We start from the raw sequence: 27,882 nt of genomic DNA, 5'->3' as shown, positions 1-27,882 counted from the left end.
GAAACCAAGGCTACTGAGTCTGCCGATAAGGATGTGGTGATTAACAGAGTCAAAAGCTTTGGCCAGGTCAATGAATACGGCAGCACAGTATTGTTTCTTTTCGATGGCGGTTACGATGTCGTTTAGGACCTTGAGCGTGGCTGAGGTGCACCCATGACCAGCTCTGAAACCAGATTGCATAGCGGAGAGGGTGCGGTGGGATTCGAAATGGTCGGTAATCTGTTTGTTGACTTGGCTTTCGAAGACCTTAGAAAGGCAGGGTAGGATGGATATAGGTCTGTAGCAATTTGGGTCAAGAGTGTCACCTCCTTTGAAGAGGGGGATGACAGCAGCTGCTTTCCAATCTATGGGAATCTCAGACGACACGAAAGAGAGGTTGAACAGGCTAGTAACAGGGGTTGCAATAATTTCGGCAGATAATTTTAGAAAGAAAGGGTCCAGATTGTCAAGCCCAGCTGATTTGTAGGGGTCCAGATTTTGCAGCTCTTTCAGAACATCAGCTGAATGGATTTGGGAGAAGGAGAAATGGGGGAGGCTTGGGCGAGTAGCTGTGGGGGGTGCAGTGCTGTTGAATGCAGTAGGGGTAGTTAGGTGGAAAGCATGGCCAGCCGTAGAAAAATGCTTATTGAAATTCTCAATTATAGTGGGCTTATCGGTGGTGACAGAGTTTCCTATCCTCAGTGCAGTGGGCAGTTGGGAGGAGGTGTTCTTATTCTCAATGAACTTTACAGTGTCCCAGAACTTTTTAGAGTTTGAGTTGCAGGAAGCAAATTTCTGTTTGAAAAAGCTAGCCTTGGCGTTTCTAACTGCCTGTGTGTATTGGTTTCTAACTTCTCTGAAAAGTTGCATATCGCGGGGGCAGTTCGATGCTAATGCAGAACGCCACAGGATATTTTTGTGTTGGTTAAGGGCAGTCAGGTCTGGGGAGAACCAAGGGCTATATCTGTTCCTGGTTCTAAATTTCTTGAAAGGGGCATGCTTATTTAAGATGGTGAGGAAGGCATTTAAAAAAAATAACCAGGCATCCTCTACTGACGGGATGAGGTCAAAATCTTTCCAGGATACCAGGGCCAGGAAGATTAGAAAGGCTTGCTCGTTGAAATGTTTCAGGGAGCGTTTGACAGTGATGAGTGGAGGGCGTTTGACCTCTGAACCATTACGGGTGCAGGCAATGAGGCAGTGATCGCTGAGATCTTGGTTGAAAACAGCAGAGGTGTATTTAGAGGGCACGTTGGTTAGGATGATATCTATGAGGGTGCCAGTGTTTGCGGCTTTGGGCTTGTACCTGGTGGGTTCATTAATAATTTGTGTGAGATTGAGGGCATCAAGCTTGGATTGTAGGATGGCTGGGGTGTTAAGCATGTCCCAGTTTAGGTCACCTAGTAGCACGAGCTCTGAAGATAGATGGGGGGCAATCAGTTCACATATGGTGTCCAGAGCACAGCTAGGGGCCGAGGGGGGGTCTATAGCAGGCGGCGACGGTGAGAGACTTGTTTTTGGAGAGGTGGATTTTTAAAAGTAGAAGTTCAAATTGTTTGGGTACAGACCTGGATAGCAGGACAGAGCTCTGCAGGCTATCTCTGCAGTAGATTGCAACACCACCCCCTTTGGTCGTTCTATCTTGTCTGAAAACGTTGTAGTTAGGGATGAAGATTTCAGAGTTTTTGGTGGACTTCCTAAGCCAAGATTCAGACACAGCTAGGACATCCGGGTTGGCAGAGTGTGCTAAAGCAGTGAATAAAACAAACTTAGGGAGGAGGCTTCTAATGTTAACATGCATGAAACCAAGGCTATTACGGTTACAGAAGTCATCAAAAGAGAGCGCCTGGGGAGTAGGAGTGGAATCCAGGCACTGCAGGGCCTGGATTCACCTCTACATCCCCAGAGGAGCAGAGAAGAATGAGTATAAGGGTACGGCTAAAAGCTATAAGAATTGGTCTTCTGTGACGTCCAGAATAGAGAGAAAAAGGAGCAGGTTTCTGGGGGCGATAAAATAGCTTCAAGGTATAATGTACAGACAAAGGTATTGTTGGGATGTGAATACAGAGGAGGTAAACCTAGGCATTTAGTGATGATGAGAGAGATATTGTCTCTAGAAACATCATTGAAACCAGAAGATGTCATAGCATGTGTGGGTGGAGGAACTGAGAGGTTGGATAAGGTATAATGAGCAGGGCTAGAGGCTCTACAGTGAAATAAGCCAATAAACACTAACCAGAACAGCAATGGACATTGCATATTGACATTGAGGAGAGGCATGCTTAGCCGAGTGATCAAAGGGTCCAGTGAGATTCAGACAGCTAGCCGGGCCATAGGTAGCAAGCTGGTGGAAGATGGAGGGAGGTCTGTTTTTAGCCACCTCGTGCGTTTCCGTCTGTGGGTTAGTGGGGTTCCGTGTGGAAGGGGGGACCAGTCCAAGTTGGCAAAATAGTTAGTTATAGTGGCCCAAGAAAAGTGTCCGATAGACCTATTCAGATCGCAGCCGATAAGACAGCTAACGATTAATGATTAGTGGGCCGCAGATGGGCGATCAGGTTACGTCGCGACGGAGGGGCCAGTTGGATAACTCCCTCGGGCAGATAACGTTGGTGGTCCAGTCGTGAGGGCCCGATGGGGATCCGCATCGGCAGTAAAACGGGTCAGGATAGGTGATTGTAGCCCAGGGGACACTTCAGCTGGCTAGCTCAGGAAAAACCCACGAGTGGCTGACGGAACTCTTCAGCTTGCTAGCTCCGGGATAATGTGTGTTAATTCCGGGACCGACGTTGCCAATAGTCACTCAGGTAGCAGCTAGATTGCTGCAAGATCCAGGTGTAAATGTCCAGAGCCTGCGGTAGAAATCGGGGAAAGGAGAGAGAATAGGTCCGGTATGCTCTGGTCTGAGTCGCGCTGTACAAAAACTGCCGATAGCTTTTCGAGCTAATGGATAGCTGAGGACAGCTAACCGTGGCTAGCTGAACTCCAACGTTAGCCAGTGAAAATGGCTAACCTCTGGCTAGCTTCTGTTGTGGATTTCGGATTTGAGGTAAATAATACTTTCTTTTTTAAATTGGTGAGGTGGGTTGCAGGAGAGTGCTTTGAGGTTGAGTTTTAGAAGAAATAAATGTAAAAAGATAATGCGAAGAAAAATATGTAAATATATATATACACGGGACACGACAAGAGGAGGGTAAAGGACGTCTGAACTGCTACGCCATTGTGGAAATTAAATATGTCAGCATTAATGCCTGAACTTAACCCTAGCATTAAACATTTTACTTAAACTTAACCTTAAACACTTTGAAATTTGACATTTGCAACAACTTCAACATTTAAGAAACATTGATGAGCATCTAATTAGGGTTAGGGGTTAAGGTTAGGGTTAAGGTTAGGAGTTAGGTTGAAGAGTTAAGGTTAGGGTTAGGGGAAGGGTTTGCTAACATGCTAAGCAATTGCAAAGTAGATTAAAGTAGTAAGTAGTTATAAAGTTGCTAATTATCTAAGATGCAAAAGTTGTCCGTGTTGAGATTCGAACACGCATGCTAGATATTCTCATTATATGCCAACCTATCCATCCGACTAACCACCCTCCTTTCGTTTTTGCCTTAACCCTTGTGTTGTCTTACGGGTCAAAAATGACCCGCCACTATGTTTAACAGCAGAGAAAAACCCCTAAATGATATTTTTTCAACTTGAAGTTTGATTACTTTTCCTAGAGTGACCACAACATTAGAAAAAGTGAAACATTACCTTTGTTCATATTTCCATGAAAGCTGTACACCACCAGGGTACAAAGATTATCTTAGGGTAGTTTTTGACCCGGCAGTTATAAAATAATTTACACACCTCAAAAACCACAAAGACACACAGACACAGACACAGACACAGACACAGACACAGACACAGACACACACACACACACACACACACACACACACACACACACACACACACACACACACACACACACACACACACACACACACACACACACACACACACACACACACACACACACACAAAATGAGAAATTGAGATTATGTGTGCTACTGATAGAACTCAGCCAGCAGCTCCTGAAGAGGAAGTCCACCATGGTTGGCACAGTTAGAAAGAACACGACTGAGCTCCCCCCCTGCACTCCTCGCAACAAGGGGGAGAGAGGCCTTCTCATCAAAGTTTGCCTTCACCCCCACCCCCACTCTAGTTTCTTACCTCTCAAAGAGGAACAAGAATGTCGTCCTCCTGAGCACACAAAATGACTGAGATCAGTGATCGTGAGGACAGGAAGCAAGCCATCATCCTGGACCACAACCACAACAAAGGAGGCGTGGACAACCAAGACAAGGTAATTGGAACTTACAGCTGCAGGAGGATGACTGCCCGCCAGCTCCTGGTCATCTTCCTTAACATCATTGATGTGTCCTCATACAATGCCTTTGTGATATGGAACAAGATCAACCCTACCTAGATGCCTGATAAGCGGAACAAGAGGAGGGTGTTCCTGGAGCAGCTGGGAAATGCACTTGTAACCCCACACATTCAAAGAACGGAGCGCCTCCCCCGCACAGCAGCCTCTGCAGCGCTTGTGAAAGCTGTTCAGGGGTCTGAATCTTGTCCTGATCCACCTGAGGCTGCAGCTGGGACAGGCAAGGGAAGGAGCTGCCAATTTTGCCCCCCAAAGAAGAACTGTAAAACAAATACTGTGTGCTACACATGTGAGAAATATATCTGCAAAGTCCATGCACACACACTTGCATATTATCCTACATGTGCTAATTAGAGTTGATTGATTTATGTTCTTCATGTTTTTGTTTTGTATATATTATCTTATTTTATTCTTGTTTATTGTAGTTGTTTACACACCTTGTGGGTGTGGGCAATGGTTAAAAAATGTGAAAAGACTAGTATTTTGCAGTTGAATTCCTCATTGTACAGTATATACAGTTGAAGTAAGTTTACATACACTTAGGTTGGAGTCATTAAAACTCATTTTCCAGCACTCCACAAATTTCTTCTAAGGAAACTATAGCTTTGGCAAGTCGGTTAGGACATCTACTTTGTGCATGACACATGTAATTTTTCCAACAATTGTTTACAGACAGATTATTTCACTTATAATTCACTGTATCACAATTCCAGTGGGTCAGAAGTTTACATACACTAAGTTGACTGTGCATTTACACAGCTTGGAAAATTCCAGAAAAAGATGTCATGGCTTTAGAAGCTTCTGATAGGCTAATTGACATAATTTGAGTCAATTGGAGGTGTACCTGTGGAGGTATTTCAAGGCCTACCTTCAAACTTAGTGCGTCTTTGCTTGACATCATGGGAAAATCAAAAGAAATCAGCCAAGACCTCAGAAAAACAATTGCAGACCTCCACAAGTCTGGTTCATCGTTGGAAGCAATTTCAAATGCCTGAAGGTACCATGCTCATCTGTACAAACAATAGAACGCAAGTATAAACACCATGGGACCACGCAGCCGTCATACCGCTCAGGAAGGAGACTCGTTCTGTCTCCTAGAGATGGACATACTTTGGTGTGAAAAGTGCAAATCAATCCCAGAACAACAGCAAAGGACCCTGTGAAGATGTTGGAGGAAACAGGTTCAAAAGTATCTATATCCACAGTAAAACGAGTCCTATTTCGACATAACCTGAAAGGCCGCTCAGCAAGTAAGAAGTCACTGCTCCAAAAGCCAGACTACGGTTTGCAACTGCACATAAGGAAAAATATTGTATTTTTTGGAGAAATGTCCTCTGGTCTGATGAAACAAAAATAGAACTGTTTGGCCATAATGATGGCCATAATGACCATCGTTATGTTTGTAGGAAAAAGTGGGAGGCTTGCAAGCCGAAAAACATCATCCCAACCGTGAAGCATGGGGGTGGCAGCATTATGTTGTGGGGGTGCTTTGCTGCAGGAGGGACTGGTGCACTTCACAAAATAGATGGCATCATGAGGAGGAAAATTATGTGGACATATTGAAGCAACATCTCAAGAGAAAATGGCTTAAGGACATCAAAGTCAAGGTATTGGAGTGGCCGTCACAAAGCTCTGACCTCAACCTATAGAAAATTGGTGCGCAGAACTGAAAAAGTGTGTGCGAGTAAGGAGGCCTACAAACCTGATTCAGTTACACCAGCTCTGTCAGGAGGAATGGGGCACAATTCACCCAACTCATTGTGGGAAGCTTGTGTAAGGTTACCCAAAATGACTCAAGCTAATCAATTTAAAGGCAATGCTACCAAATACTAATTGAGTGTATGTAAACTTTTGACCCACTGGGAATGTGATGAATGAAATAAAAGCGGAAATATATCATTCTCTCTACTATTATTCTGACATTTCACATTCTTAAAATAAAGTGGTGAACCTAACTGACCCAAGACAGGGAATTTTTACTAGGATGAAATGTCAGGGATTGTGAAAACTGAGTTTTAAATGTATTTGGCTAAGTTATATTTAAACTTCCATCTTCAACTGTAAGAATTTATCACTATGTTGCCAAAAATGTTCAAGACTGTTATTGTTTTCCTTCAGTAAAATGCATTCAAAACTACTTTCTGCACATTTCTGCTACTTTCTTAGGCTATACAAGTGCTTTCTCATGCTAAAAAATGTATGTTTACACCTATGGAGTACCTTTAGCAATAATAATAATAAACCTCTACTTCAGTAAAGAAATCAATTATTACAGGTGTGTTGTAATAAAAACAAGTGTCTTCATGCAAAATATATTTTGGGTTTAAAATTCAGTTAAGCTGCTTTATTTTGGGGGTTTAGAGAAGGCGGGTCATTATCCTTAGCACAAGGGGAGTATACAGAATGTTAAGACTACACAAGGGTTAAGTAACCTTCTGTCTTATGTAACCATACCAAACATAACATATCATACTCATTTGAGTAATTTGGATTTACATTTACTATGATACGTCTAGTCTATTAGACCAGGCTGGTTAATAACTTGGTTCTTCACTGTGCAAGGGGCGAAAATGTACCGCACACAAAATATAGTGACATCATTTGGAGAAATGGGACATGTCAATAGTAATCGAGGACACATATCCTGACATGCATAATATAGGTTATATATTGGTGTCATGAGGATACATGTAACTACACAGTAACTACACTAAATGTAGCTTGTTTCCATAATTGCTACTCAACCTTTGTTTTATTTAGGCAGACAGCAGAGTTCTTCTTCTGTCCAGGACAGAGAGCAAGTTGCAATGGGGGACACAGAGAAAGGGAAGAAGGCTTTTGTCCAGAAGTGTTCCCAGTGCCACACGGTGGATGAGGGGGGACGACACAAGGTGGGACCTAACCTCTGGGGCCTGTTTGGCCGGAAGACAGGACAGTCACCTGGATACTCCTACACACAGGCCAACACCAACAAGGGTAAGGGTCACTCTGTGTGTGTGTGTGTGGTGTGTGTGTGTGTGTGTGTGTGTGTGTGTGTGTGTGTGTGTGTGTGTGTGTGTGTGTGTGTGTGTGTGTGTGTGTGTGTGTGTGTGTGTGTGTGTGTGTGTGTGTGTGTGTGTGTGCGTGCGTGATTGCGTGTGTGTGTCAGTGTCAATTTTCATATCTAGCAAATCTGTATGGATGACACTTTCTCTCTATCATAAGATAATCATAAGAAGAATGGTTTGACCATATCTCATGTAGTGGATACCAATGAAGTATTCAGAAATGTACAGTAGCAGTGTGTGATGTCATTAAAGTGGAGCACTGGTACATTTCCATTATGTCTTACAGTCTGACAGTCAGATAGACCTACATGTCTGGACAGGCAGGATAGACTGTCAGATGGAGCTACATGTCTGGACAGGCAGGATAGACTGTCAGATACAGCTACATGTCTGGACAGGCAGGATAGACTGTCAGATACAGCTACATGTCTGGACAGCCAGGATAGACTGTCAGATACAGCTACATGTCTGGACAGGCAGGATAGACTTTCAGATTAAGCTACATGTCTATACAGGCAGGATAGACTGTCAGATCCAGCTACATGTCTGGACAGGCAGGATAGACTGTCAGATTAAGCTACATGTCTGGACAGGCATGATAGACTGTCAGATACAGTTACATGTCTGGACAGGCAGAATAGAATGTCAGATACATCTACATGTCTGGAGAGCCAGATAGACTGTCAGATACAGCTACATATCCTGACAGGCAGGATTGACTGTCAGATACAGCTACATGTCTGGACAGGCTGGATAGACTGTCAGATGGAGTCACATGTCTGGACAGGCAGGATAGACTGTCAGATACAGCTACATGTCTGGAGAGCCAGATAGACTGTCAGATACAGCTACATATCTTGACAAGCAGGATTGACTGTCAGATACAGCAACATGTCTGGACAGGCAGGATAGACAATCAGATGGAGTCACATGTCTGGACAGGCAGGATAGACTGTCAGATACAGCTACATGTCTGGACAGGCAGGATAGACTGTCAGATACAGCTACATATCTGGACAGGCAGGATAGACTGTCAGATGGAGCAACATGTCTGGACAGGCAGGATAGACTGTCAGATGGAGCTACATGTCTGGACAGGCAGGATAGGCAGTCAGCTACATGTCTTGACAGCCAGGATAGACTGTCAGATAAAGCTACATGTCTGGACAGGCAGGATAGACTGTCAGATGGAGCTACATGTCTGAACAGGCAGGATAGACTCAGATGGAGTTACATGTCTGGACAGGAGGGATAGACTGTCAGATGGAGTTACATGTCTGGACAGGCAGGATAGACTGTCAGATACATCTACATGTCTGGACAGACAGATAGATTGTCAGATACAGCTACATGTCTGGACAGGCAGGATAGACTGTCAGATACAGCTACATGTCTGGACAGGCAGAATTGTCTGAAAGATACAGCTACATGTCTGGACAGACAGGATAGACTGTCAGATACAGCAACATGTCTGGACAGGTAGGATAGACTGTAAGATGGAGTCACATGTCTGGACAGGCAGGATAGACTGTCAGATACAGCTACATAACTGGACAGGCAGGATAGACTGTCAGATTAAGCTACATGTCTGGACAAGCAGGATAGACTGTCAGATACAGCTTCATGTCTGGACAGGCAGGATAGACTGTCAAATACAGCTACATCTCTGGACAGCCAGGATAGACTGTCAGATACAGCTACATGTCTGGAAAGGCAGGGTAGACTGTCAGATACAGCTACATGTCTTGACAGCCAGGATAGACTGTCAGATACAGCTACATGTCTGGAAAGGCAGTATAGACTGTCAGATGGAGCTACATGTCTGAACAGGCAGGATAGACTCAGATGTAGTTACATGTCTGGACAGGCAGGATAGACTGTCAGATGGAGTTACATGTCTGGACAGGCAGGATAGACTGTCAGATACATCTACATGTCTGGACTGACAGATAGATTGTCAGATACAGCTACATGTCTGGACAGGCAGGATAGACTGTCAGATATAGCTACATGTCTGGACAGGCAGAATTGACTGAAAGATACAGCTACATGTCTGGACAGACAGGGTAGACTGTCAGATACAGCAACATGTCTGGACAGGGAGGATAGTCTGTCAGATACAGCTACATGTCTGGACAAGCAGGATAGACTGTCAGATACAGCTTCATATCTGGACTGGCAGGATAGACTGTCAGATACAGCTACATGTCTGGACAGGCAGGATAGACTGTCAGATACAGCTACATGTCTTGACAGCCAGGATAGACTGTCAGATACAGCTACATGTCTGAACAGGCAGGATAGACTCAGATGTTGTTACATGTCTGGACAGGCAGGATAGACTGTCAGATGGAGTTACATGTCTGGACAGGCAGGATAGACTGTCAGATACAGCTACATGTCTGGACAGCATGGATAGACTGTCAGATGGAGCTACATGTCTGGACAGGCAGGATAGACTGTCAGATACAGCTACATGTCTGGACAGGCAGGATAGACTGTCCGAATAAGCTTTATGTCTGGACAGGCAGGATAGACTGTCAGATACAGCTACATGTCTGGACAGGCAGTATAGACTGTCAGATGGAGCTACATGTCTGGACAGGCCGGATAGACTGTCAGATACAGCTACATGTCTGGACAGGCAGGAGAGACTGTCAGATTAAACTATATGTCTGGACAGGCAGGATAGACTGTCAGATTCAGCTACATGTCTGGACAGGCCGTATAGACTGTCAGATAGAGCTATATGTCTAGACAGGCCGGATGGACTGTCAGATACAGCTACATGTCTGGACAGGCAGGAGAGACTGTCAGATAGAGCTATATGTCTGGACAGGAAGGATAGACTGTCAGATTCAGCTACATGTCTGGACAGGCCCGATAGACTGTCAGATAGAGCTATATGTCTGGACAGGCAGGATGGACTGTCAGATGGAGTTACATTTCTGGACAGGCAGGATAGACTGTAAGGTACAGCTACATGTCTGGACAGGCAGGATATACTGTTAGATTAAGCTACATGTCTGGACAGGCATGATAGACTCTAAGATACAGTAACATGTCTGGACAGGCAGAATAGACTGTCAGATACATCTACATGTCTGGACAGACAGACAGACTGTCAGATACAGCTACATGTCTGGACAGCCTGATAGACTGTCAGATACAGCTACATGTCTTGACAGGCAGGATTGATTGTCAGATACAGCTACATGTCTGGACAGGCAGGATAGACAATCAGATGGAGTTACATGTCTGGACAGGCAGGATAGACTGTCAGATATAGCTACATGTCTGGACAGGCAGGATAGACTGTCAGATGGAGCTACATGTCTGGACAGCATGGATAGAGTGTCAGATTAAGCTACATGTCTGGACAGGCAGGATAGACTGTCAGATGGAGCTACATGTCTGGACAGGCAGGATAGACTGTCAGATACATCTACATGTCTGGACTGACAGATAGATTGTCAGATACAGCTACATGTCTTGACAGCCAGGATAGACTGTCAGATACAGCTACATGTCTGGAAAGGCAGTATAGACTGTCAGATGGAGCTACATGTCTGAACAGGCAGGATAGACTCAGATGTAGTTACATGTCTGGACAGGCAGGATAGACTGTCAGATGGAGTTACATGTCTGGACAGGCAGGATAGACTGTCAGATACATCTACATGTCTGGACTGACAGATAGATTGTCAGATACAGCTACATGTCTGGACAGGCAGGATAGACTGTCAGATATAGCTACATGTCTGGACAGGCAGAATTGACTGAAAGATAAAGCTACATGTCTGGACAGACAGGGTAGACTGTCAGATACAGCAACATGTCTGGACAGGGAGGATAGTCTGTCAGATACAGCTACATGTCTGGACAAGCAGGATAGACTGTCAGATACAGCTTCATGTCTGGACTGGCAGGATAGACTGTCAGATACAGCTACATGTCTGGACAGGCAGGATAGACTGTCAGATACAGCTACATGTCTTGACAGCCAGGATAGACTGTCAGATACAGCTACATGTCTGAACAGGCAGGATAGACTCAGATGTTGTTACATGTCTGGACAGGCAGGATAGACTGTCAGATGGAGTTACATGTCTGGACAGGCAGGATAGACTGTCAGATACAGCTACATGTCTGGACAGCATGGATAGAGTGTCAGATTAAGCTACATGTCTGGACAGGCAGGATAGACTGTCAGATGGAGCTACATGTCTGGACAGGCAGGATAGACTGTCCGAAGAAGCTTCATGTCTGGACAGGCAGGATAGACTGTCAGATACAGCTACATGTCTGGACAGGCAGGATAGACTGTCAGATGGAGCTACATGTCTGGACAGGCAGGATAGACTGTCAGATACAGCTACATGTCTGGACAGCCAGGATAGACTGTCAGATTAAACTATATATCTGGACAGGCAGGATAGACTGTCAGATTCAGCTACATGTCTGGACAGGCAGTATAGACTGTCAGATACAGCTATATGTCTAGACAGGCCGGATAGACTGTCAGATACAGCTACATGTCTGGACAGGCAGGAGAGACTGTCAGATAGAGCTATATGTCTGGACAGGAAGGATAGACTGTCAGATTCAGCTACATGTCTGGACAGGCCCGATAGACTGTCAGATAGAGCTATATGTCTGGACAGGCAGGATGGACTGTCAGATGGAGTTACATTTCTGGACAGGCAGGATAGACTGTAAGGTACAGCTACATGTCTGGACAGGCAGGATATACTGTTAGATTAAGCTACATGTCTGGACAGGCATGATAGACTCTAAGATACAGTAACATGTCTGGACAGGCAGAATAGACTGTCAGATACATCTACATGTCTGGACAGACAGACAGACTGTCAGATACAGCTACATGTCTGGACAGCCTGATAGACTGTCAGATACAGCTACATGTCTTGACAGGCAGGATTGATTGTCAGATACAGCTACATGTCTGGACAGGCAGGATAGACAATCAGATGGAGTTACATGTCTGGACAGGCAGGATAGACTGTCAGATATAGCTACATGTCTGGACAGGCAGGATAGACTGTCAGATGGAGCTACATGTCTGGACAGCATGGATAGAGTGTCAGATTAAGCTACATGTCTGGACAGGCAGGATAGACTGTCAGATGGAGCTACATGTCTGGACAGGCAGGATAGACTGTCAGATACATCTACATGTCTGGACTGACAGATAGATTGTCAGATACAGCTACATGTCTTGACAGCCAGGATAGACTGTCAGATACAGCTACATGTCTGGAAAGGCAGTATAGACTGTCAGATGGAGCTACATGTCTGAACAGGCAGGATAGACTCAGATGTAGTTACATGTCTGGACAGGCAGGATAGACTGTCAGATGGAGTTACATGTCTGGACAGGCAGGATAGACTGTCAGATACATCTACATGTCTGGACTGACAGATAGATTGTCAGATACAGCTACATGTCTGGACAGGCAGGATAGACTGTCAGATATAGCTACATGTCTGGACAGGCAGAATTGACTGAAAGATAAAGCTACATGTCTGGACAGACAGGGTAGACTGTCAGATACAGCAACATGTCTGGACAGGGAGGATAGTCTGTCAGATACAGCTACATGTCTTGACTGGCAGGATAGACTGTCAGATACAGCTACATGTCTTGACAGCCAGGATAGACTGTCAGATACAGCTACATGTCTGAACAGGCAGGATAGACTCAGATGTTGTTACATGTCTGGACAGGCAGGATAGACTGTCAGATGGAGTTACATGTCTGGACAGGCAGGATAGACTGTCAGATACAGCTACATGTCTGGACAGCATGGATAGAGTTTCAGATTAAGCTACATGTCTGGACAGGCAGGATAGACTGTCAGATACAGCTACATGTCTGAACAGGCAGGATAGACTCAGATTAAGCTACATGTCTGGACAGGCAGGATAGACTGTCAGATGGAGCTACATGTCTGGACAGGCAGGATAGACTGTCAGATACATCTACATGTCTGGACTGACAGATAGATTGTCAGATACAGCTACATGTCTTGACAGCCAGGATAGACTGTCAGATACAGCTACATGTCTGGAAAGGCAGTATAGACTGTCAGATGGAGCTACATGTCTGAACAGGCAGGATAGACTCAGATGTAGTTACATGTCTGGACAGGCAGGATAGACTGTCAGATGGAGTTACATGTCTGGACAGGCAGGATAGACTGTCAGATACATCTACATGTCTGGACTGACAGATAGATTGTCAGATACAGCTACATGTCTGGACAGGCAGGATAGACTGTCAGATGTAGCTACATGTCTGGACAGGCAGAATTGACTGAAAGATAAAGCTACATGTCTGGACAGACAGGGTAGACTGTCAGATACAGCAACATGTCTGGACAGGGAGGATAGTCTGTCAGATACAGCTACATGTCTGGACAAGCAGGATAGACTGTCAGATACAGCTTCATGTCTGGACTGGCAGGATAGACTGTCAGATACAGCTACATGTCTGGACAGGCAGGATAGACTGTCAGATACAGCTACATGTCTTGACAGCCAGGATAGACTGTCAGATACAGCTACATGTCTGAACAGGCAGGATAGACTCAGATGTTGTTACATGTCTGGACAGGCAGGATAGACTGTCAGATGGAGTTACATGTCTGGACAGGCAGGATAGACTGTCAGATACAGCTACATGTCTGGACAGCATGGATAGAGTGTCAGATTAAGCTACATGTCTGGACAGGCAGGATAGACTGTCAGATGGAGCTACATGTCTGGACAGGCAGGATAGACTGTCCGAAGAAGCTTCATGTCTGGACAGGCAGGATAGACTGTCAGATACAGCTACATGTCTGGACAGGCAGGATAGACTGTCAGATGGAGCTACATGTCTGGACAGGCAGGATAGACTGTCAGATACAGCTACATGTCTGGACAGCCAGGATAGACTGTCAGATTAAACTATATGTCTGGACAGGCAGGATAGACTGTCAGATTCAGCTACATGTCTGGACAGGCAGTATAGACTGTCAGATACAGCTATATGTCTAGACAGGCCGGATAGACTGTCAGATACAGCTACATGTCTGGACAGGCAGGAGAGACTGTCAGATAGAGCTATATGTCTGGACAGGAAGGATAGACTGTCAGATTCAGCTACATGTCTGGACAGGCCCGATAGACTGTCAGATAGAGCTATATGTCTGGACAGGCAGGATGGACTGTCAGATGGAGTTACATTTCTGGACAGGCAGGATAGACTGTAAGGTACAGCTACATGTCTGGACAGGCAGGATATACTGTTAGATTAAGCTACATGTCTGGACAGGCATGATAGACTCTAAGATACAGTAACATGTCTGGACAGGCAGAATAGACTGTCAGATACATCTACATGTCTGGACAGACAGACAGACTGTCAGATACAGCTACATGTCTGGACAGCCTGATAGACTGTCAGATACAGCTACATGTCTTGACAGGCAGGATTGATTGTCAGATACAGCTACATGTCTGGACAGGCAGGATAGACAATCAGATGGAGTTACATGTCTGGACAGGCAGGATAGACTGTCAGATATAGCTACATGTCTGGACAGGCAGGATAGACTGTCAGATGGAGCTACATGTCTGGACAGCATGGATAGAGTGTCAGATTAAGCTACATGTCTGGACAGGCAGGATAGACTGTCAGATGGAGCTACATGTCTGGACAGGCAGGATAGACTGTCAGATACATCTACATGTCTGGACTGACAGATAGATTGTCAGATACAGCTACATGTCTTGACAGCCAGGATAGACTGTCAGATACAGCTACATGTCTGGAAAGGCAGTATAGACTGTCAGATGGAGCTACATGTCTGAACAGGCAGGATAGACTCAGATGTAGTTACATGTCTGGACAGGCAGGATAGACTGTCAGATGGAGTTACATGTCTGGACAGGCAGGATAGACTGTCAGATACATCTACATGTCTGGACTGACAGATAGATTGTCAGATACAGCTACATGTCTGGACAGGCAGGATAGACTGTCAGATATAGCTACATGTCTGGACAGGCAGAATTGACTGAAAGATAAAGCTACATGTCTGGACAGACAGGGTAGACTGTCAGATACAGCAACATGTCTGGACAGGGAGGATAGTCTGTCAGATACAGCTACATGTCTTGACTGGCAGGATAGACTGTCAGATACAGCTACATGTCTTGACAGCCAGGATAGACTGTCAGATACAGCTACATGTCTGAACAGGCAGGATAGACTCAGATGTTGTTACATGTCTGGACAGGCAGGATAGACTGTCAGATGGAGTTACATGTCTGGACAGGCAGGATAGACTGTCAGATACAGCTACATGTCTGGACAGCATGGATAGAGTGTCAGATTAAGCTACATGTCTGGACAGGCAGGATAGACTGTCAGATGGAGCTACATGTCTGGACAGGCAGGATAGACTGTCCGAAGAAGCTTCATGTCTGGACAGGCAGGATAGACTGTCAGATACAGCTACATGTCTGGACAGGCAGGATAGACTGTCAGATGGAGCTACATGTCTGGACAGGCAGGATAGACTGTCAGATACAGCTACATGTCTGGACAGCCAGGATAGACTGTCAGATTAAACTATATGTCTGGACAGGCAGGATAGACTGTCAGATTCAGCTACATGTCTGGACAGGCAGTATAGACTGTCAGATACAGCTATATGTCTAGACAGGCCGGATAGACTGTCAGATACAGCTACATGTCTGGACAGGCAGGAGAGACTGTCAGATAGAGCTATATGTCTGGACAGGAAGGATAGACTGTCAGATTCAGCTACATGTCTGGACAGGCCCGATAGACTGTCAGATAGAGCTATATGTCTGGACAGGCAGGATGGACTGTCAGATGGAGTTACATTTCTGGACAGGCAGGATAGACTGTAAGGTACAGCTACATGTCTGGACAGGCAGGATATACTGTTAGATTAAGCTACATGTCTGGACAGGCATGATAGACTCTAAGATACAGTAACATGTCTGGACAGGCAGAATAGACTGTCAGATACATCTACATGTCTGGACAGACAGACAGACTGTCAGATACAGCTACATGTCTGGACAGCCTGATAGACTGTCAGATACAGCTACATGTCTTGACAGGCAGGATTGATTGTCAGATACAGCTACATGTCTGGACAGGCAGGATAGACAATCAGATGGAGTTACATGTCTGGACAGGCAGGATAGACTGTCAGATATAGCTACATGTCTGGACAGGCAGGATAGACTGTCAGATGGAGCTACATGTCTGGACAGCATGGATAGAGTGTCAGATTAAGCTACATGTCTGGACAGGCAGGATAGACTGTCAGATGGAGCTACATGTCTGGACAGGCAGGATAGACTGTCAGATACATCTACATGTCTGGACTGACAGATAGATTGTCAGATACAGCTACATGTCTGGACAGGCAGGATAGACTGTCAGATACAGCTACTTGTCTGGACAGGCAGAAATGACTGAAAGATACAGCTACATCTCTGTACAGCCAGGATAGACTGTCAGATGGAGCTACATGTCTGGACAGCATGGATAGAGTGTCAGATTAACCTACATGTCTGGACAGGCAGGATAGACTGTCAGATACAGCTTCATTTCTGGACAGGCAGGATAGTATTTCAGATACAACTACATCTCTGGAGAGCCAGGATAGAATGTCAGATGGAGCTACATGTCTGGACAGCATGGATAGAGTGTCAGATTAACCTACATGTCTGGACAGGCAGGATAGACTGTCAGATACAGCTTCATTTCTGGACAGGCAGGATAGTATTTCAGATACAACTACATCTCTGGAGAGCCAGGATAGAATGTCAGATACAGCTACATGTCTGAACAGGCAGGATAGACTCAGATTAAGCTACATGTCTGGACAGGCAGGATAGACTGTCAGATGGAGCTACATGTCTGGACAGGCAGGATAGACTGTCAGATACATCTACATGTCTGGACTGACAGATAGATTGTCAGATACAGCTACATGTCTTGACAGCCAGGATAGACTGTCAGATACAGCTACATGTCTGGAAAGGCAGTATAGACTGTCAGATGGAGCTACATGTCTGAACAGGCAGGATAGACTCAGATGTAGTTACATGTCTGGACAGGCAGGATAGACTGTCAGATGGAGTTACATGTCTGGACAGGCAGGATAGACTGTCAGATACATCTACATGTCTGGACTGACAGATAGATTGTCAGATACAGCTACATGTCTGGACAGGCAGGATAGACTGTCAGATATAGCTACATGTCTGGACAGGCAGAATTGACTGAAAGATAAAGCTACATGTCTGGACAGACAGGGTAGACTGTCAGATACAGCAACATGTCTGGACAGGGAGGATAGTCTGTCAGATACAGCTACATGTCTTGACTGGCAGGATAGACTGTCAGATACAGCTACATGTCTTGACAGCCAGGATAGACTGTCAGATACAGCTACATGTCTGAACAGGCAGGATAGACTCAGATGTTGTTACATGTCTGGACAGGCAGGATAGACTGTCAGATGGAGTTACATGTCTGGACAGGCAGGATAGACTGTCAGATACAGCTACATGTCTGGACAGCATGGATAGAGTTTCAGATTAAGCTACATGTCTGGACAGGCAGGATAGACTGTCAGATACAGCTACATGTCTGAACAGGCAGGATAGACTCAGATTAAGCTACATGTCTGGACAGGCAGGATAGACTGTCAGATGGAGCTACATGTCTGGACAGGCAGGATAGACTGTCAGATACATCTACATGTCTGGACTGACAGATAGATTGTCAGATACAGCTACATGTCTTGACAGCCAGGATAGACTGTCAGATACAGCTACATGTCTGGAAAGGCAGTATAGACTGTCAGATGGAGCTACATGTCTGAACAGGCAGGATAGACTCAGATGTAGTTACATGTCTGGACAGGCAGGATAGACTGTCAGATGGAGTTACATGTCTGGACAGGCAGGATAGACTGTCAGATACATCTACATGTCTGGACTGACAGATAGATTGTCAGATACAGCTACATGTCTGGACAGGCAGGATAGACTGTCAGATGTAGCTACATGTCTGGACAGGCAGAATTGACTGAAAGATAAAGCTACATGTCTGGACAGACAGGGTAGACTGTCAGATACAGCAACATGTCTGGACAGGGAGGATAGTCTGTCAGATACAGCTACATGTCTGGACAAGCAGGATAGACTGTCAGATACAGCTTCATGTCTGGACTGGCAGGATAGACTGTCAGATACAGCTACATGTCTGGACAGGCAGGATAGACTGTCAGATACAGCTACATGTCTTGACAGCCAGGATAGACTGTCAGATACAGCTACATGTCTGAACAGGCAGGATAGACTCAGATGTTGTTACATGTCTGGACAGGCAGGATAGACTGTCAGATGGAGTTACATGTCTGGACAGGCAGGATAGACTGTCAGATACAGCTACATGTCTGGACAGCATGGATAGAGTGTCAGATTAAGCTACATGTCTGGACAGGCAGGATAGACTGTCAGATGGAGCTACATGTCTGGACAGGCAGGATAGACTGTCCGAAGAAGCTTCATGTCTGGACAGGCAGGATAGACTGTCAGATACAGCTACATGTCTGGACAGGCAGGATAGACTGTCAGATGGAGCTACATGTCTGGACAGGCAGGATAGACTGTCAGATACAGCTACATGTCTGGACAGCCAGGATAGACTGTCAGATTAAACTATATGTCTGGACAGGCAGGATAGACTGTCAGATTCAGCTACATGTCTGGACAGGCAGTATAGACTGTCAGATACAGCTATATGTCTAGACAGGCCGGATAGACTGTCAGATACAGCTACATGTCTGGACAGGCAGGAGAGACTGTCAGATAGAGCTATATGTCTGGACAGGAAGGATAGACTGTCAGATTCAGCTACATGTCTGGACAGGCCCGATAGACTGTCAGATAGAGCTATATGTCTGGACAGGCAGGATGGACTGTCAGATGGAGTTACATTTCTGGACAGGCAGGATAGACTGTAAGGTACAGCTACATGTCTGGACAGGCAGGATATACTGTTAGATTAAGCTACATGTCTGGACAGGCATGATAGACTCTAAGATACAGTAACATGTCTGGACAGGCAGAATAGACTGTCAGATACATCTACATGTCTGGACAGACAGACAGACTGTCAGATACAGCTACATGTCTGGACAGCCTGATAGACTGTCAGATACAGCTACATGTCTTGACAGGCAGGATTGATTGTCAGATACAGCTACATGTCTGGACAGGCAGGATAGACAATCAGATGGAGTTACATGTCTGGACAGGCAGGATAGACTGTCAGATATAGCTACATGTCTGGACAGGCAGGATAGACTGTCAGATGGAGCTACATGTCTGGACAGCATGGATAGAGTGTCAGATTAAGCTACATGTCTGGACAGGCAGGATAGACTGTCAGATGGAGCTACATGTCTGGACAGGCAGGATAGACTGTCAGATACATCTACATGTCTGGACTGACAGATAGATTGTCAGATACAGCTACATGTCTTGACAGCCAGGATAGACTGTCAGATACAGCTACATGTCTGGAAAGGCAGTATAGACTGTCAGATGGAGCTACATGTCTGAACAGGCAGGATAGACTCAGATGTAGTTACATGTCTGGACAGGCAGGATAGACTGTCAGATGGAGTTACATGTCTGGACAGGCAGGATAGACTGTCAGATACATCTACATGTCTGGACTGACAGATAGATTGTCAGATACAGCTACATGTCTGGACAGGCAGGATAGACTGTCAGATATAGCTACATGTCTGGACAGGCAGAATTGACTGAAAGATAAAGCTACATGTCTGGACAGACAGGGTAGACTGTCAGATACAGCAACATGTCTGGACAGGGAGGATAGTCTGTCAGATACAGCTACATGTCTTGACTGGCAGGATAGACTGTCAGATACAGCTACATGTCTTGACAGCCAGGATAGACTGTCAGATACAGCTACATGTCTGAACAGGCAGGATAGACTCAGATGTTGTTACATGTCTGGACAGGCAGGATAGACTGTCAGATGGAGTTACATGTCTGGACAGGCAGGATAGACTGTCAGATACAGCTACATGTCTGGACAGCATGGATAGAGTGTCAGATTAAGCTACATGTCTGGACAGGCAGGATAGACTGTCAGATGGAGCTACATGTCTGGACAGGCAGGATAGACTGTCCGAAGAAGCTTCATGTCTGGACAGGCAGGATAGACTGTCAGATACAGCTACATGTCTGGACAGGCAGGATAGACTGTCAGATGGAGCTACATGTCTGGACAGGCAGGATAGACTGTCAGATACAGCTACATGTCTGGACAGCCAGGATAGACTGTCAGATTAAACTATATGTCTGGACAGGCAGGATAGACTGTCAGATTCAGCTACATGTCTGGACAGGCAGTATAGACTGTCAGATACAGCTATATGTCTAGACAGGCCGGATAGACTGTCAGATACAGCTACATGTCTGGACAGGCAGGAGAGACTGTCAGATAGAGCTATATGTCTGGACAGGAAGGATAGACTGTCAGATTCAGCTACATGTCTGGACAGGCCCGATAGACTGTCAGATAGAGCTATATGTCTGGACAGGCAGGATGGACTGTCAGATGGAGTTACATTTCTGGACAGGCAGGATAGACTGTAAGGTACAGCTACATGTCTGGACAGGCAGGATATACTGTTAGATTAAGCTACATGTCTGGACAGGCATGATAGACTCTAAGATACAGTAACATGTCTGGACAGGCAGAATAGACTGTCAGATACATCTACATGTCTGGACAGACAGACAGACTGTCAGATACAGCTACATGTCTGGACAGCCTGATAGACTGTCAGATACAGCTACATGTCTTGACAGGCAGGATTGATTGTCAGATACAGCTACATGTCTGGACAGGCAGGATAGACAATCAGATGGAGTTACATGTCTGGACAGGCAGGATAGACTGTCAGATATAGCTACATGTCTGGACAGGCAGGATAGACTGTCAGATGGAGCTACATGTCTGGACAGCATGGATAGAGTGTCAGATTAAGCTACATGTCTGGACAGGCAGGATAGACTGTCAGATGGAGCTACATGTCTGGACAGGCAGGATAGACTGTCAGATACATCTACATGTCTGGACTGACAGATAGATTGTCAGATACAGCTACATGTCTGGACAGGCAGGATAGACTGTCAGATACAGCTACTTGTCTGGACAGGCAGAAATGACTGAAAGATACAGCTACATCTCTGTACAGCCAGGATAGACTGTCAGATGGAGCTACATGTCTGGACAGCATGGATAGAGTGTCAGATTAACCTACATGTCTGGACAGGCAGGATAGACTGTCAGATACAGCTTCATTTCTGGACAGGCAGGATAGTATTTCAGATACAACTACATCTCTGGAGAGCCAGGATAGAATGTCAGATGGAGCTACATGTCTGGACAGCATGGATAGAGTGTCAGATTAACCTACATGTCTGGACAGGCAGGATAGACTGTCAGATACAGCTTCATTTCTGGACAGGCAGGATAGTATTTCAGATACAACTACATCTCTGGAGAGCCAGGATAGAATGTCAGATACAGCTACATGTCTGAACAGGCAGGATAGACTCAGATTAAGCTACATGTCTGGACAGGCAGGATAGACTGTCAGATGGAGCTACATGTCTGGACAGGCAGGATAGACTGTCAGATACATCTACATGTCTGGACTGACAGATAGATTGTCAGATACAGCTACATGTCTTGACAGCCAGGATAGACTGTCAGATACAGCTACATGTCTGGAAAGGCAGTATAGACTGTCAGATGGAGCTACATGTCTGAACAGGCAGGATAGACTCAGATGTAGTTACATGTCTGGACAGGCAGGATAGACTGTCAGATGGAGTTACATGTCTGGACAGGCAGGATAGACTGTCAGATACATCTACATGTCTGGACTGACAGATAGATTGTCAGATACAGCTACATGTCTGGACAGGCAGGATAGACTGTCAGATATAGCTACATGTCTGGACAGGCAGAATTGACTGAAAGATAAAGCTACATGTCTGGACAGACAGGGTAGACTGTCAGATACAGCAACATGTCTGGACAGGGAGGATAGTCTGTCAGATACAGCTACATGTCTGGACAAGCAGGATAGACTGTCAGATACAGCTTCATGTCTGGACAGGCAGGATAGACTGTCAGATACAGCTACATGTCTTGACAGCCAGGATAGACTGTCAGATACAGCTACATGTCTGAACAGGCAGGATAGACTCAGATGTTGTTACATGTCTGGACAGGCAGGATAGACTGTCATATGGAGTTACATGTCTGGACAGGCAGGATAGACTGTCAGATACAGCTACATGTCTGGACAGCATGGATAGAGTGTCAGATTAAGCTACATGTCTGGACAGGCAGGATAGACTGTCAGATGGAGCTACATGTCTGGACAGGCAGGATAGACTGTCCGAAGAAGCTTCATGTCTGGACAGGCAGGATAGACTGTCAGATACAGCTACATGTCTGGACAGGCAGGGTAGACTGTCAGATGGAGCTACATGTCTGGACAGGCAGGATAGACTGTCAGATACAGCTACATGTCTGGACAGCCAGGATAGACTGTCAGATTAAACTATATGTCTGGACAGGCAGGATAGACTGTCAGATTCAGCTACATGTCTGGACAGGCAGTATAGACTGTCAGATACAGCTATATGTCTAGACAGGCCGGATAGACTGTCAGATACAGCTACATGTCTGGACAGGCAGGAGAGACTGTCAGATAGAGCTATATGTCTGGACAGGAAGGATAGACTGTCAGATTCAGCTACATGTCTGGACAGGCCCGATAGACTGTCAGATAGAGCTATATGTCTGGACAGGCAGGATGGACTGTCAGATGGAGTTACATTTCTGGACAGGCAGGATAGACTGTAAGGTACAGCTACATGTCTGGACAGGCAGGATATACTGTTAGATTAAGCTACATGTCTGGACAGGCATGATAGACTCTAAGATACAGTAACATGTCTGGACAGGCAGAATAGACTGTCAGATACATCTACATGTCTGGACAGACAGACAGACTGTCAGATACAGCTACATGTCTGGACAGCCTGATAGACTGTCAGATACAGCTACATGTCTTGACAGGCAGGATTGATTGTCAGATACAGCTACATGTCTGGACAGGCAGGATAGACAATCAGATGGAGTTACATGTCTGGACAGGCAGGATAGACTGTCAGATATAGCTACATGTCTGGACAGGCAGGATAGACTGTCAGATGGAGCTACATGTCTGGACAGCATGGATAGAGTGTCAGATTAAGCTACATGTCTGGACAGGCAGGATAGACTGTCAGATGGAGCTACATGTCTGGACAGGCAGGATAGACTGTCAGATACATCTACATGTCTGGACTGACAGATAGATTGTCAGATACAGCTACATGTCTTGACAGCCAGGATAGACTGTCAGATACAGCTACATGTCTGGAAAGGCAGTATAGACTGTCAGATGGAGCTACATGTCTGAACAGGCAGGATAGACTCAGATGTAGTTACATGTCTGGACAGGCAGGATAGACTGTCAGATGGAGTTACATGTCTGGACAGGCAGGATAGACTGTCAGATACATCTACATGTCTGGACTGACAGATAGATTGTCAGATACAGCTACATGTCTGGACAGGCAGGATAGACTGTCAGATATAGCTACATGTCTGGACAGGCAGAATTGACTGAAAGATAAAGCTACATGTCTGGACAGACAGGGTAGACTGTCAGATACAGCAACATGTCTGGACAGGGAGGATAGTCTGTCAGATACAGCTACATGTCTTGACTGGCAGGATAGACTGTCAGATACAGCTACATGTCTTGACAGCCAGGATAGACTGTCAGATACAGCTACATGTCTGAACAGGCAGGATAGACTCAGATGTTGTTACATGTCTGGACAGGCAGGATAGACTGTCAGATGGAGTTACATGTCTGGACAGGCAGGATAGACTGTCAGATACAGCTACATGTCTGGACAGCATGGATAGAGTGTCAGATTAAGCTACATGTCTGGACAGGCAGGATAGACTGTCAGATGGAGCTACATGTCTGGACAGGCAGGATAGACTGTCCGAAGAAGCTTCATGTCTGGACAGGCAGGATAGACTGTCAGATACAGCTACATGTCTGGACAGGCAGGATAGACTGTCAGATGGAGCTACATGTCTGGACAGGCAGGATAGACTGTCAGATACAGCTACATGTCTGGACAGCCAGGATAGACTGTCAGATTAAACTATATGTCTGGACAGGCAGGATAGACTGTCAGATTCAGCTACATGTCTGGACAGGCAGTATAGACTGTCAGATACAGCTATATGTCTAGACAGGCCGGATAGACTGTCAGATACAGCTACATGTCTGGACAGGCAGGAGAGACTGTCAGATAGAGCTATATGTCTGGACAGGAAGGATAGACTGTCAGATTCAGCTACATGTCTGGACAGGCCCGATAGACTGTCAGATAGAGCTATATGTCTGGACAGGCAGGATGGACTGTCAGATGGAGTTACATTTCTGGACAGGCAGGATAGACTGTAAGGTACAGCTACATGTCTAGACAAGCAGGATAAACTGTCAGATACAGCTTCATTTCTGGACTGGCAGGAGAGTCTTTCAGATACAGCTACATCTCTGGACAGCCAGGATAGACTGTCAGATACAGCTACATGTCTGGACAGGCAGGATAGACTGTCAGATGGAGCTACATGTCTGAACAGGCAGGATAGACTCAGATGTAGTTACATGTCTGGACAGGCAGGATAGACTGTCAGATGGAGTTACATGTCTGGACAGGCAGGATAGACTGTCAGATACTTCTACATGTCTGGACTGTCAGGATAAACTGTCAGATACAGCTACTTGTCTGGACAGCATGGATAGACTGTCAGATACAGCTACATGTCTGGACAGGCAGGATTGACTGAAAGATACAGCAACATGTCTGGACTGTCAGGATAGACTGTCAGATGTAGTCACATGTCTGGACAGGCAGGATAGACTGTCAGAATAAGCTACATGACTGGAAAGCAGGATAGACTGTCAGATACAGCTTCATTTCTGGACAGGCAGGATAGTATTTCAGATACAGCTACATATCTGGAGAGCCAGGATAGACTGTCAGATACAGCTACATGTCTTGACAGCCAGGATAGACTGTCAGATACCGCTACATGTCTGGACAGGCAGGATAGACTGTCAGATGGAGCTACATGTCTGAACAGGCAGGATAGACTCAGATGGAGTTACATGTCTGGACAGGCAGGATAGACTGTCAGATACAGCTACATGTCTGGACAGGCAGGATAGACTGTCAGATACAGCAACATTTCTGGACTGTCAGGATAAACTTTCAGATACAGCTACATGTCTGGACAGGCCAGATAGACTGTCAGATACAGCTACATGTCTGGACAGCATGGATAGAGTGTCAGATTAAGCTACATGTCTGGACAGGCAGGATAGACTGTCAGATGGAGGTACATGTCTGGACAGGCAGGATAGACTGTCCGATGAAGCTTCATGTCTGGACATGCAGGATAGACTGTCAGATACAGCTACATGTCTGGACAGGCAGGATAGACTGTCAGATGGAGCTACATGTCTGGACAGGCAGGATAGACTGTCAGATACAGCTACATGTCTGGACAGCCAGGATAGACTGTCAGATTAAACTATATGTCTGGACAGGCAGGATAGACTGTCAGATTCAGCTACATGTCTGGACAGGCAGTATAGACTGTCAGATACAGCTATATGTCTAGACAGGCTGGATAGACTGTCAGATACAGCTACATGTCTGGACAGGCAGGATAGACTGTCAGATGGAGCTACATGTCTGAACAGGCAGGATAGACTCAGATGTAGTTACATGTCTGGACAGGCAGGATAGACTGTCAGATGGAGTTACATGTCTGGACAGGCAGGATAGACTGTCAGATACTTCTACATGTCTGGACTGTCAGGATAAACTGTCAGATACAGCTACTTGTCTGGACAGCATGGATAGACTGTCAGATACAGCTAAATGTCTGGACAGGCAGGATTGACTGAAAGATACAGCAACATGTCTGGACAGCCAGGATAGACTGTCAGATGTAGTCACATGTCTGGACAGGCAGGATAGACTGTCAGATACAGCTACATAACTGGACAGGCAGGATAGACTGTCAGAATAAGCTACATGACTGGAAAGCAGGATAGACTGTCAGATACAGCTTCATTTCTGGACAGGCAGGATAGTATTTGAGATACAGCTACATATCTGTAGAGCCAGGATAGACTGTCAGATACAGCTACATGTCTGGACAGGCAGGATATACTGTCAGATACAGCTACATGTCTTGACAGCCAGGATAGACTGTCAGATACAGCTACATGTCTGGACAGGCAGGATAGACTGTCAGATGGAGCTACATGTCTGAACAGGCAGGATAGACTCAGATGGAGTTACATGTCTGGACAGGCAGGATAGACTGTCAGATACAGCTACATGTCTGGACAGGCAGGATAGACTGTCAGATACAGCAACATTTCTGGACTGTCAGGATAAACTTTCAGATACAGCTACATGTCTGGACAGGCCAGATAGACTGTCAGATACAGCAACATGTCTGGACAGCATGGATATAGTGTCAGATTAAGCTACATGTCTGGACAGGCAGGATAGACTGTCAGATGGAGGTACATGTCTGGACAGGCAGGATAGACTGTCCGATGAAGCTTCATGTCTGGACAGGCAGGATAGACTGTCAGATACAGCTACATGTCTGGACAGGCAGGATAGACTGTCAGATGGAGCTACATGTCTAGACAGGCAGGATAGACTGTCAGATACAGCTACATGTCTGGACAGCCAGGATAGACTTTCAGATTAAACTATATGTCTGGACAGGCAGGATAGACTGTCAGATTCAGCTACATGTCTGGACAGGCAGTATAGACTGTCAGATACAGCTATATGTCTAGACAGGCTGGATAGACTGTCAGATACAGCTACATGTCTGGACAGGCAGGATAGACTGTCAGGTACAGCTACATGTCTGGACAGGCAGGATATACTGTTAGATTAAGCTACATGTCTGGACAGGCATGATAGACTCTCAGATACAGTAACATGTCTGGACAGGCAGAATAGACTGTCAGATACATCTACATGTCTGGACAGACAGACAGACTGTCAGATACAGCTACATGTCTGGACAGCCTGATGGACTGTCAGATACAGCTACATGTCTTGACAGGCAGGATTGATTGT

The 27,882-nt window shown here is 45.7% G+C and overlaps 1 protein-coding gene across 1 annotated transcript in view; it reads left to right on the top strand.

Moving 5' to 3' along the window:
• The first annotated feature begins 7,169 nt into the window (after positions 1-7,169).
• Positions 7,170-27,882, top strand: part of LOC106588840 (cytochrome c iso-1/iso-2) — a 53,880-nt gene continuing 33,167 nt past the window's right edge. Inside the window, exon 1 of the mRNA XM_014178316.2 lies at positions 7,170-7,381. Within this exon, the coding sequence (XP_014033791.1) occupies positions 7,213-7,381 (169 nt within the window). The 5' untranslated portion in view covers positions 7,170-7,212. The remainder of the gene's footprint in view (positions 7,382-27,882) is intronic.

This window comes from Salmo salar, chromosome ssa27 (genome assembly GCF_905237065.1).
Source record: "Salmo salar chromosome ssa27, Ssal_v3.1, whole genome shotgun sequence".
In the NCBI taxonomy this organism is placed as follows: Eukaryota; Metazoa; Chordata; class Actinopteri; order Salmoniformes; family Salmonidae; genus Salmo; species Salmo salar.
The sequence above is the reverse complement of the archived record's forward strand: the minus strand, read 5'-3'. Positions and strand labels throughout refer to the sequence as shown.